General features: G+C 47.6%; 1 protein-coding gene across 1 annotated transcript in view; it reads right to left on the reverse strand.

The window, feature by feature from the left end:
• Window positions 1-2733: 2733 nt before the first annotated feature.
• The window catches only part of ARMH4 (armadillo like helical domain containing 4), a 67581-nt gene continuing 56488 nt past the window's right edge, over window positions 2734-13826 (reverse strand). The window contains exons 6-8 of the mRNA XM_075152464.1: window positions 7736-7767; window positions 3008-3142; window positions 2734-2802 (exon numbers count right to left, since the gene is read on the reverse strand). Coding sequence (XP_075008565.1) covers window positions 2734-2802; window positions 3008-3142; window positions 7736-7767 — 236 coding nt within the window. The remainder of the gene's footprint in view (window positions 2803-3007; window positions 3143-7735; window positions 7768-13826) is intronic.

Genomic DNA, 13826 nt, shown 5'->3' on the forward strand with positions numbered 1-13826 from the left:
GAAGTCATTCCACCTTGCAACCCTCATCAAACCTTGCCAGGAACAAATCATCAAAGAGCCCAAGGGACAATATTTCCCGATTCCCCAAACTGCAAGACAGCCAACAACGCTCCACTGGACTGTTAACACCTCCCGACTACCTCTAAGCGACTTAGGAAAGAGAAGGTGTTGCAGCATACATGCACAGCCTTTATCATAACAGGGCAGCCCTACCATCTCTCTCTCCGTTGCACCTCTCTCCTCTGTCTCTCTCCGTTGCCTCTCTCATATCTTCCTTCCGGCAACGATCACATGTCTGCTCACAATTCCCTTCACCTGTTTCTGTTCTTGAATCAGCTGGTACTCATTAGGCCACCTCTTAATTCTTCTCCACAGCTCCCCCTTTTTTGTTTATGGTTTTATAGCATTGCCAAAGTCCTATCCGAAACTCCCGATTCCAGAATTCTTCTCCACAGAAGGAAATAGGGAGAGATCAGTCCAGAAGGAAAAGTTCTTCTTAGCTTGGACTGATTATTTGTTACGGAAGAAAGAGGCTTTAGTTTTGGGTAGGGGCACCTGCACTTAAGTGTGGGCTGCCAGTCAGTGCCTGTTAAAGACGTGGGGCTGCTTTTAGGAAGGCAAAATTCTCCTGGTCAAAGTTTCAGGAATGAAAATGGAGAGATGCAAGCACTGTGGAGCCCTGGCTGGGAAAGCCTGTCCTAGAGGGATCAGGGTACGAAGACTCCCTAACGCGTTGATGGTCTCCCCCAACCTGCTCCCCAGGCACTCAGCGGGATGAACGTGTGAGGGACCACGCACAGCTCTTCGACTGGAAGACTAGCATCAGTAGCAGCATTTTGAATGCAGGTTGTCCCACCCGTCCTTCTCCAGGTGACTCAGTAGATGTGTGGGTAAGGCCTACAGGAAAAGCCTTACGAGTACGTGGGCTCTGAAGAGCACTGCTCGTTCGGAGCTGAACATCACGTCTGATGATTTAACGTCCAGAGGAGGCCTTGACCTCCTCAAGAAAGAACAGAACTTCAGGCAGGTCTCTTCCGAATGTCCTGCCTTGCAAACCTACTCACATGCCCACGAGACATTTGCTTACCATCATCTACACCTACTCTTCACATTCCGACAGGCGTTTTCGCCTTTACAAGGAATGAAATCCTGCATCTGCCCCTCCTCAAACTTTCCCCCCACTTTCTTCGAAGACTCGGTGGGATTTAATCTCGGCAGATGTGTGGTCTGGCCTTATTTGTCTGATCAGGTCTCCTCTGGCAACAGTCGCTGTTCCTTGTATGAAGGATGATTCCCCACAGAACAGCGATTCCCACCTCAGAAACATGGATGTTTTGCATAAATGTCAGATTGAAGTCATCTCGCAACCGGAAGCAGAGATAAAGTAACACAGCCCTTTTTCTAGCTATTTTGACAGCATTTCTGCGCAAAGCAACGTTCGTTTCCCCTGCTCGGTTCCCGTAACACCTCAGACACCGGCTGTAACCCGGTGCTGGCAGCCCGGGCAGCGTGGCAGCTCGCCCTCACCCCGTGCCACCCTTGGGCTTCACCTCCACAACCCTCTGCAGCCATCTGTCCTACAGCTCCACCTTCTCCCCCACGGCCAAGGCTTCCCCAGCGTGACCATTTCACCTCCCCACAGCAGACATCTCTCCAGCTGTGGCTGCCGCTGCTTTCCCGCTATTAGCCACAAATCCCTCAACACCAACGGCCACCCGCCCCGCATGGTGCCTTTCTGCATTCGGTGGCCTGGAGACAAGACCCATCCAGATCCCCCGAAGGTGCTGCCGTTCATGCAGCTTTCAGGGGCTGAAAATGCAATTTCCAGTGGGTAAAGGAGACAGATGCTCTGCTTTCATCTCTATGTGAATGCAGCCTTGTGAAACAGAGGAACCAATAACCAGCGTCCTTCAAACAGGAGGCAGAAGCTGAAGAAAGCCCTGACCTGCCTCTTCTCTTACCTACTCGCACACTGAACAAAAGCTAAGAGATCCATGCAAGACTACCTATCCAGCAGTAGGTGAGCGCTGGTATTTATTGTGCTGTAACAGACAGTGCTGGTTGAAAATGGACTACGATTTTTGTGGTGAATCAAGTGTGGAGGCCATTCCCGTGTCTCTCCAAGAAGCGTGGAGCAGAGCTGAAGGAAGAAAGAAGGGGTGAGAGTCGGGGAACCGAGTGCAGAAATGTGCTTCAAACTGTACCAACAACACTGTACTTGGGCACTTCTCAGGTGGCAAGGGATACAGTTCAAGTGTGTAACTCGTTAATTAAGCAGAGCAGCTAATCTTAGCACTAATGAACTCTAGCTCAGGTAATGTAACATTTAAAATTAACAAATTGGACAGAAGTCATTCACAGTAAAGATTTCCATTCCCGGGTTAGGTGAGAGCTATTGTTATGATTAGATTACTGCCAGCCAGGACCAAAACAGTACACCAGGATAATAGGAAAATAATCATCCATACGTATCAGCTCCAGCTGTAACAAGACGCGCTGTGGATCTGAATGAGGTGCCGGGTGCGAATGTGAAATCTCACTACTGTATCAAAACAAACATCACTGCGCGGTACACGTAGAGCATAGCATGCCGTTTCGCCGGGGTGGTACCGACCACTGCTCGGTGGCTCGGGGCGGCGGAGAGCAGCGATGCAGGAGAAAGTCACTTGTTCTTTTTCTCCCCCTCCCTCCTTTTAAAAGTCACGGGCTGTCACAAGGGCACTGCGGTTCGATTCAAAATTCATCTTCAGAGCTGTCAGCTAAGAGCATGACTCGGTCTTGCATGCTGTTAAATTCCCTCTGCTAGGGGAAGAAAAGAAACATTGAAGAGCTCCACGTGCAAAAAGGAAATGAAGAGCATTCCGATCCCCCCCACACTCTAACCAAGAGGTCCCGGGCTCTTCAACCCAGACAAGCCATAACCATAACCAGGCTGCGCTCGCTTTACAGCCAAAATGGTTATCAGGAGAGTGGGTGGGATTGGGGTTTTCCTTTGCAGATGCCATACCTTCCTTTTATGTCTCTTTGAGCCATTTCTCCTTCGGCGATTCATAATCTTAATGCTGTAGAGTGCTCCTAGGATAAAGAGAGCTCCGGCTATTCCGACTCCTACAGGAACCAGCATCCCCGACATGTATCCTGCCTACGCGGAAAAGAGAGAAGCAGAGCAGCACTCACAAGACCATCCTTTCAGAGTCGTTTTTCACCAGTCTAGGACTGCAATATATCCCTATGCTGCTTTCGTCAAAGTTTATTTGAGTCCCTATCACCCGCCTGCATAGGATGAGCCCTGCTTCCAGGATTACGAATCAAGCCCCCAACCAGCCCCACTCCAGGACCAAGCTGGTAACCACCACGGCTCGCTCACCATCAGCTTTTGCTAACAGATACTTCCTTGTGATAGCTGAGACACTGCAGCGTTTGCTCGCCTTTAGGAGAGGAAACAATTTTGGTGCAGAGTTGCAAGTGCTGGGGTGAAGTGTCTGTTAAATACGGGTGCACGTGTGAAGGAAAACCTCGATGACCAAGGGCAGGCAATCTCGAGCCACAACAAAGACCTATGACCACCAAACAGCTTCACCGCACGCTGTGTAAAGTAGGCTGAGTGCTGCTCCCCAGGTACCCCCAGCATAAATCAAGGCACAGGTATATGTCTGGCCGTGTTCAACAAAGCTCAATCCGGAGAGCTGCCGTTATGCTTTTCGGCACAAATCCGGACTAGCAGCGTGGCACCGAGTGGTGCGGTGACGAATGCCTCGGCACCCCACTGCCCACAGCCCTCCGCACCGCAGCCCTCGGGGCGGCAGGAGCAGGCAGAGGAGAGCAGGGTGCAGGCAGAAGAGCCCGCGGGTAGGAGGCACCAGGCGAGACGGCGGGCACCAGCCGGGGCAGAACGGGCAAGGAGCTGTTTTCGGAGAACGGCTGCACTGCGAAGCAGGGATGCTGACCTCCACCGTGGGAGGTGGATGGGAAAGGGACCCAACATCCTCCTGGCCAGCTCTGATTGCTGGAGTGTGTCTCACCGTGGCCAAACTGCTAAATTTTCCCCCACTAAAGATTATTACACAGCTCCCACGCTTCCCAGAAACACGCTGGCATGGGAAAGCAAGTGCCCTGGGACGCTAATGTCGTATCTCAGCCCGGGGACGGCAGAAGCTGCTCCCAACACCCGCAGCTGGGTCTCTGAAGGAGCTGAAATGCAAAGCCAGGCTGTGCTCACTTTTGCAGGAAGAAGCAGCAGTTTGCCCTCTCCCTGCCCAGCCTGAGCCTCCTCGCTTTGTACTCAAAATCCTTGAACCAAAAGCTTTCGTTTTGCGGGGGAAGGGGTCGCTTGCGTGAGCAGGACAATGACGTAGGGGAAGGCCACGCACACCTTCAGCTGGCCTTAAGGGAAGCACAGCAAACGTAAATCAGCTCTAATTCAATAGCTGTGATCCGTATGTTTGCATTGCCCAATAAAAAAACATTAAGCATGAGTAATTTAAAATTACACATTTAAAAATTTAAAATTACACATTTGGACATTTCAAATCCTTTGGAAAATATTCCCCAGTGCTTGTTATTTTATATTTTACTGCTTGAAATGAAAATGAACCCAAATTTTAAAGTGCCAAATTGCTTCAGCATCCTCTTCAGCATCTTCACCTAATTCAGGCTGGGAGGCTCAATGGAGTAAGGGAAGGCAGGTACAGCCTGGCTCCCTCCCTCATTAGCGCTGCCTTCGTTCACACTGCAGCAAGAGTCCTCTGCTGTGGCACCACAGCCACCTACACCCCCCAAAATAGATTTTACATCTGCCAAGGGACAATGCACAATTCAGAGGACTATCCGACAGCTCTTAGCAAGCCTCAGTCCATTGCTTACAACCACTCATCTTCATCTGCATTCCCAAACTGCAACGCAACTTAACAACACAGGCTTACACCGTAATTGCTTTTCTGCCATAATCCACTGAGTGGGGGGAAAAAAAAAGCTATTCAGTGTGCGCTGTCCTGGCTTCGTACGCTTACCTGGAGAATGAAAATAACTGCTTTCATCCAGGGAAGAAATAATGCTAGCAAGGGCTGTTTTGCTCTCCCAAACCCCTCCAGATCCTGCTCGGTGCTTTAAACAGTAACAACTTTGTGTGTGGATCGCAAGGCTTGAGGGATCTTCAGCTGCATCGTGCAGGTTCCCTGAATGCCCTCCCAGAAAACCCGGCCCCGCTCAGCAGATGCGCCTGGGGGGGGCTGTGTCCCTGCACCCCAGTTCCCGAAAAAGGAGGTTAGTGAGAACACAGCTAAGAGACTGCCTCTGCGAGGCAATTAAAGTGCCTTAATTGGGTGACCTAATTAGTGCAGTGTGGGTTTTTCTATTTCTGGAACTTTGCTGCTGGCGTGGGTGTGAGACTGGAAATGGCTTTTTAGCTGCTGCCCAGCTGAGTTTCTGTATCAGAAATCACTGGTTTTAACACGGTGAACTCTCTAGCCCGTCCGTGAGCCTTTACCACGCCTGACCAGCCCATGCCCTTTTACAGGTTTCCCCCAACAGCCGGACCAACGATTTCTACCCCAAAAGCCTACAGTGTGAAGCAGATCCAGGACCTGTTCTCCCAGCCCTGTGTCACACAGCCCAACTCATGAGGGCTTCTGCACTTGCCTGATGGGCTACCCCATTTCACAGGCAGCTCCGATGCCACTTTTTTACCCCTTGCCCGTGGGGAAGATGCAGCTTCTTTACAGATCCTAGGGATGTTTTTCATACACCCAATCCATGACCATAACCCTCCTGGCTCTGCTGGACTTTGAGATAACAGCAACAGAGGACTTCAGAGGAACCTCATGTCCATTTTTCGGCACACCAAATGCAACATTCGCACAGCATTTGCAGGAGACTGGACATAAATCTGCCACTGACCCATGCTCCTGGTCCCACGCTCCCCACACCCTTCCCTCTCCCAGCAGGGCGGCCCTGATGGACACAGGAGGACACATCTCTCAGGAGTGGGGCCATCATGCGCCACCATACTCTTTTGGGTGGTGGGATTGTAAAATAGAGAGGACAGGGCTCTGCCAACAACAAATGAGAGGGGCACATATTATGACTGGTGCTGATAAACTCAACAAGGAAGAGGAGGAAACGGGGTGAGCAGGTTTACCTGGGAGTGATTTGCTTCACCAGCATTTGGTTGGGGGTGGGGGAGTGGGTTTTGTTGGGTTTTTCTAAGGGAAAATGTGAGCAAGGTGCAAGATCTGCCTCCACACATCTGCCGTTCCCCAAAGGAGGGAGGTGGCTCAGGGCCGAGTCTCTCTCTTTTAAGTGAACACTAGCAGATCCCCAGTTACACCAATGCTTGTACTGGGCACAGCCACGCAGTCCAACTTCTACCTGCAAGAGGTTCAGACCCTACAGAGCAACTCTGTTGGAGACTGGACCACGCAACCCCCCTCTGCAATGGGGAAGGACAGAGGTAGCCAACAAGGTGCCAAGAGGAAAGAAGTGAAAGCTACAGCTTCAGTGAGAAGACACCTGATGCCCCCGAGCTTGTGTTGTGCCGGCTGGGGTAGGTCTGGCACGAGGAGGTGACCCCTGCATGCTACATTCACTCCAGGCACTCAACCAGTCTTGATATCTGCTTTTTACCTTTGTCGGGAAAACCATTCTCTGTCCTTTCGGCATTCGCTCTGGCTGAATCCCAGGCCAAGGTACTCTGCTATGAGCATAGATCACACTAGACATGCCTCCTTCCTATTGTAGGCAGAAAAGCAACTCAACAAGGGCTGGGCAGGAACCCACCTTAACCCTTCCATGCCCCAGTCCTGGAAAACAGATACCCAGACCCCGTCTCCCTGTTCAGACTTGATGGTAAGGTGCTGCTGAAATTCGGTGGGGATCATGTGGGAAGGCTGGGCTCATTCGGTGACAATCTGCACAAGCTTCGAAATGTATTTTCAGGGGCTGGAGTTTTCTACCGAGTTATCATTCCTTGTCATGGTTTTTTTCTATACTAACTCTAACCCTGTTCAAGAATTTCCAAGCCCTGTTGAGTCACAAAATGTTCTTGTCTTTAAACACTACTGTCACCTCATTTCTAGCTTCCTGGCTTTGCTGTCATCAACACAACATTTGGAAGGTTTCACAATCATTTCAAAATGTTAATATTTTCCCTAGGGCAGCAGAGCCTAGAAAGCCATCACTGCCTGTGGCTGGCACAACTCTTGATTTCACGTACCACCACCCTGTAACATCAGGGTCTGTTATCCTTTCAGTCTTCCCGTGTTTGCTCTTTTTCCTTCCAGGAATTTGCAACTCTTCTTGGATGTGGAGGCAGGAAAGGTCTCGTCCAGAGGCGGTGGTGTGGCACACAGCCTCTCACCAGAGAGGACCACCAGATCCTCTTGACTTGGATCTAGAACCAAGCTTAGGACTTCGAGAAAAGGGGTGGAGGTAAGTTAGAGGGCAATATAAAAAAGTAGCTCGGGTAGTCTGAAGAGAAGGTGATTTTCTAGTGCAGAGAAGTTTACCAAATACCTCTGTCCCTCCTTCTGCTCTTAGTTACTACTCATCAGGGATGTACTGTGGATTTACACCACTATATACAACAGCAGCATCTGGTCCATTTGCCTCCCAGAGAAAATTTTAAGCCCTTTCTCAATTGTTTTTGTAGAGATAATGAACTGCACTGACGAGAGTTTATTTATTCCTGCAAGTAAAAATGTTTTTCCTGTTAAAGTAATCGAAACACTAAGCCTCCTACCTTATCTTTCAGCTTCTCCATCCAGCTTCTCACTGAAAAATAAGACAAAAAAGCTGTAATCATGTTACTTATGTTATATTAATTAGTAACGAATGATAATGATAGTATTAAAATAGACACTAATTAACTTGACAAGCTGATAACACTTCTCATTAGATTTCCTCTCTTCTCATTCATGAAAAAGAGCAAATGCAGCAAATCAACACGAGAAACTCTTCAAGCGAGTTGGCAGGCAAGAAGCTCGCTTTTGCCTGTGCAATTCACATCTTCAGAGTGATTAAAAAAGGAAGATGAAAAACAGTATTTCAGGTTGTGGGTTTTTAACCAGCACTTCTCATACACACAGTGGGATGAAAACCTTACAGCGTGGCTATCCCCTTCCACTGGCCTCCTCCACATGGATATTCTTCCCTCTATTTGGCATAGCCTGTAATGATGCCTAAAAAAGTATTATTCCCTGTCTTTTATTCCCTTGCTTTTTCTGCAAGCAGCCACTGCCTGCTCTGGGAAGTCACCAGATAATATCTGAGGACGGGGATAGCACTGGAGGTGCTAAATTATTAAACCAAGTAAATTTATACTGCCATCACAGAGACTTTCATTTCCTAACAGTTAATATATTAAGTCCCATGAAATATGATACCCAAGAATTAAAAGTCGTTAATGGTATGTACTTTGGGATGAAATATTCAGCTAATTTCAAAGAACTGCAAGCGCTTAGCAGCGGGTGCACAACTCATTAACTCCACAGGCGACTGGATTCATCTGCACTGCACCGAAGACAAAATGCTCAGCCTTTGAGAGATCCGCTAACGTTTTAATGAATTCCTACTTAGGTAAAAGGCAAGAAAACAGTTAAATATTGGGTTTTTTCAGGGTTCTGCAACTGTGTTTTAAGTCCTGGTCAAGGATCCCCATTTCTCCAGGAGGACAATGCTACAGGCTCAAGGGGACTCTTGGATGCGCCAATGTCCTTTAGAGGGATATTTCTCCCAGGATGCATTAGATCCCAAATGTAACACCCCGTTTATGGAGTGAGACCCTACTTCCAAGCCTGCTTTCTTATAGAAGCTCCCTTCAAAGCTCGCATTAGCAGTATTAGAGCCTGCCTGTTGGCACATAGACCACTCAGGGTGACCATCCTACTGCGAGTGGGGAGGGTGCAGCAGTAGGGCCATCACAAATGGCCTCTTTATGTCTCAGATACAATACGGAGAAGCACAGCAGCTAGGAAGTAATAAGACTCATCACAGACGTCAGCATCACTGAATTAAACTGCATGATTTTAACAAGTTCCAAGTGATTTGAATGCTCCCTTTTTAACTATTAGTAATACAAAACTTTCCAAACAGAAGGATCCCAAATTACCTAGAGGTGAAAAAAGTGTGAAACAGGCACAGGAGCGGACATGCAAACTCACCTATCTCTGACAGGTAGATAAGAAAAAAAAGTAGTTATCCAGGAGACATACTCAGACACCCACAGCAGCAGAAGAGGACAAGATGTCTACTTTTATCAACTCTTCTCACCATCAATCCTGACCTGCGTGGACTAAGCCATAGCAAACTCAATTGATGAAGGTGCCATCGCCATCATCCTCTGCCAGTCCACGCCTGCATGCCTTGAATTTCTGGTATTTCACTCCCAGGGGAATACCAGAGAGGAAGGAAACGCATGGTTCCCCTGGGCTAGGTTTCTCAACTGGGTTTCTAGGTGTAACACTAAAACACTGGGCGTAAACATAGACTTTCAAGGAGAGCCCCTACACCATCGCCTTGCTGACAGGCATGGGAGAGACCAAACACCCAGAAAATTCTGCTTGAAACCACAAATATTGCAAACCAAAGGAATTAATCCCAAAAATTCTTGCCAAAGAGCCTTTTCATGATTCTCATGTTTAACGATGCTATCGTGTTTTATTCCAGGCTGCCAGGAGGAGTGGTGACGGTGACTCACAGTCACACAGTAACAGCCACAGCTTCAAAACCACAGTGCACATTTTGAAGCTTTGGACTGATGTCCTCCGTGCACAGGCAGACAGCTACCGGCGCACACGTGGTGCATACACACAGCCGGTTAAAGCCGCTGTGATGCTCGGTTGGCCCCAACTCAAGCTAAGCACAAGGCCTATTTTTACATGTCTTTCACAATAATTACATGGGATCGGTGATCTTGTCAATAGTCCAGCCACTTTCTTGCAGCTGAACAACAATGGTGCCTCTGAAGCAGCAATTAACTCCGGAGTATTTCTGACAAGTCATAGGCAGGGGCTGATCTAATAATATTCTACTGCCTACTTCCAAGGAACACAAATTCTGGCTTCGCTCCCCTCTGCTCCACAAAAATGACAGCAGCACATCTGTTGGGACCCCAAACGCTACAGTACAAATCTTTATTTGCTATTTATACAATTGCTTATTATTAAACCCGACCTTGTTTTCAGCCATGTAGAGCACATGTCAGACACCTTCGTGAATCAGCCCAAGCCACAAGAAAAACAACACAACGTGATTTCTCCCAGACTGGGCGCCTCTCTGAGAGATGCTCCAACGCAGCCACAAGCTGGCTGGCTGGGTGAAAGCCTTTGACCTGTGCTAGAGGAAAATAATGGTCTCAAATTCAGCAGCATTATCCATAATTAATATTCTGAACTCGATCTTGGAAGAGGAACATTGTGAATGACACCTCCTCATAAAAATGCAACGCTTTCCAAGAACCCTAGGTGACTTGCCAATGAGGCCAAGCAAACAATTAGTAACAAATACTCTAGGCCATGTATTTTTCATCATTGCCTTTTTTTAACTTCCCTGATCACTGAATGTCCTCGACAAACGGCAACAGTCTCTGGGTGTGAAATTACTAACAAGTGTCTGCAGTGCTGGCTCCTCTTCCATGGCATTTTAAGGATGGTGACTAGTCCAAACTCTCTGCTTCGGCTTAATTTTGATTCCTTGGTTTCATGGGGAGCTGAGTTAGATGAGTGTGGAGCACTTCTGAAAATTACATACAGAATCTGACATTTCCTCAGTGATTTATATAACGTCTGCATCTCTGCAAATTAATTTAAAATAACATATAGCTTTAGATTCAGCAGGTCAGGAGCACGGAGGAGGAGCACGGTTATCTGGCATTGGCGTCAAAGCAGCCCAGGATGAATTCCGACAGTTAGACGTGCACCGTGCTATTTTCAGTCATTTTTACCCAGCTTTCCCCTTGAAAATATGCAGCTAGCTATTAAGTCACGGTGCCAGCTAAAGAAGTTAGGCTAATTTGCAGAGGTAAGCAGCAGCCTGCGGTGCCTGCTTGGCCGTTCCATGGAGGAACCTGGTCCACAGGGGCAGTCAAAAAACCCCATGAGCAAAAACTTTGTGAAGTTTGGGTTTTGCCAGATGGAGGCTGAAGGCTCAGGGGAGGGGCGACAGGTGACGTTTGAGGGTCTGCGGTATATGGCACTAGATGGCCCAACATCTCCTTTCACCACTGAACTCTTCAATGCTATAAATCCAAACAAACCCTCGTGGGAGACGGCTTGTGTTCCCATCCCTCTCCTCTCCACTGTGTCCTACAGCTTTGCATCCCCTACAAGAATAGATTCAGCCAGCTTACCCAAGCTGCTCATTTGTTTTTTTGCGGAGCTCCTCTTTACAAAGGGGTTGATCAGATATATAATATACATATATAATTATATATAATTATAATTATATATAATTTACAACGGAGAATCGAAGCGGAAGAGGTTTGGAAGCTGCCTCCAAGTTCAGCTGGAAAGATCCTCTAACAATGAAGCGTTTGCATGATTTACATCAGGGGAAAATCCAGTATTTGTCACTTCTGACCAAAGAAAATGAAATTGAGGTAGCATAACAGACCATATTCACTGCAAGTCTAAACCACAGTCTGACACTTTCCTCCTAGGGAAGAGTCTGACCTCTTGGTGCTCTGCTCGAGGATCTCGCAGCACCCTCAGTTTATGGCCCTGCAAACTCTCGCTACAAACAACTCACCTGAAAGGAGAGGGGATGTTAACTGAGGGCAAAGGTTTGGAAAAAGCACACAAAACATTTACTACACAGTAACTCCCATGCATCCCCACCACGGGAAAAAGTGGGTCCATATGTACCGTTATTAGAATCATAGAATATAGAACATCTCGAGTTGGAAGGGACCCGTAAGGATCCAACTCCCTGTGCTCTCCTTCCCTGAACCCTTATCGGTGGCCTTCACTCATGATCTCACTTCTTTTTGCTGTTCCGAAGACCGTCCCTCTTCAAATAAGTTCTTTTTTATTAGTTAGGTCTCTTGAACCCCCTTTTGTTCTGGAAGCTGCAGGGTGCTGGGTAGGAGAGCCAGGCCCTGCCTTTAAGCCTCACCAAAACGCACCATCAAATCTCTCGCCAAAGGCTTTTCCCCGCTTCCCTCACCACCCCCTCTGAAATCAGGAGCACAAGTCCTCTGGGCTTCATGCTTTGCCAACCTCTAGTAATCCTAATTGTCTAATTATCCACTCCAGTGCAATGATAAAGCTGCTTAATAATTCTGTTCACTTCTTATTCATTCTCTCCTTTCCCAGATAAGAAAATGCAAAGACTTTACTTTCTGGTGAAGATTTCAATCAATAATTCATGCTCTCCTGCCATCAGTTCCATCTCTCCCTTCCCCTCTTGGACGCCCTGCTGCTTTAGCTTGTCATTTTAGCTTCATCTTATCGGCTTGTTTTAATCATATTCCCTTTTTTAATCATCATCTAAAGCAATTCTGTTTTTCCATGGCAAAACCGGCACGTTATCCCTCTGCCCTGTGCATCTGGCTGTATTTTCAAAACCAGCATTTACATCTTCATTCCAGAACTTCATCTTGATACTGATGAAGGTACATCCAACACCTTCTTTTTTAATAATTCTCCACCATGACCACCAGACCAGCCGTGAAAATGTGGCACCCAAGCTCCTATACACGCCCCAAAGACTAGAGAAAAGAGCTGAAGGGTGGTTTTATGGTTAAGCTGGAGCTCAGGTAACCTGACCCAGCCATTACGTCTGTAATTCCTTAAATGCAACAGGCTGAGCGCGCTGCACCAACCTTCATTCTGAGAAACCAGAAAATATCAGTCACCCCAATATGCTCGGGGCATGAAAAGATTTTCATCTAACAGCTACTCTTAATTGCTTTCATGTCTGTCTGAAATCAGAGGCATCCCTATCTCAGGAACCAGAGAAGCCTTTTAAGGACAAGGTCCCCACTGCAGCAGATGAGAGTCCCCACCGCAAGTGATCTGTGTGTCAGACAAAATGCAGGAGGCAAAGACAGATGGAGCCAAGGAGCAAAGGGAGCAGCAATTTTTGAGCACTGGCAATGCCTGCCGTGGATGTTGGGTTTGCTCTGTCTTCCTGTGGCCAGGACAAGGTCTTCATCCCACCCACGGCTACGGTTGTTTTAAGGCAGGAAAAGGCCAGCTTGGCATATTTGAAAGAATGTGGAAATTGTAAATACATAGTGAGGAGGCTTTGTGTAGGTCACGGTACAGTGAAACGTTAACTGCACCTTGCAGCCGATGCAGCTCAGCACAGCTCTGCCATCACCTTTTTCCCTAGGACAAATTAATTCACCTCTTCCATGCCTGGCCACTATCCTGCTCTTCCCATTCCCTGTCATGAAATGGCTGGGGTTTGGCGTTGCTTCTGGTTGGGGCTAACAGCTGGTGGTAGTCAGGAGGAGTAAAGTTCCTTCTTGATGGTTAGACTTTGCTAGACTTCGCTAGAGACCTGCTGCCAGAGCAGCTACCTGTGTAAGCCTCTGCAGTGAGAAAACAGGACGATACTGTCCCCTAAAGCGCCTGTTTAATCTCTGTTACATACATTAGAGCAAGAGATTTGCTATAGTTAGTTCTCCTCTTCTCTCACTTACATGCATAATTTCCAAGATGTATTCCTCGCTCCAGCAAAGGAGAGCTGGTTGAAGTGTAAAAAATAAAGAAAAGATCCATTACTTTAAATCAGTCTATCCACACCAAGCAATCTGCTCTTTTACATTACAGATTTCATCCCTTTCTCTTGCAGGTAAGACTTTCTTTTAAATGAAGCTAGTGAGAACA

The sequence above is a fragment of the Calonectris borealis genome, chromosome 5 (assembly GCF_964195595.1).
Source record: "Calonectris borealis chromosome 5, bCalBor7.hap1.2, whole genome shotgun sequence".
Lineage (NCBI taxonomy): Eukaryota > Metazoa > Chordata > Aves > Procellariiformes > Procellariidae > Calonectris > Calonectris borealis.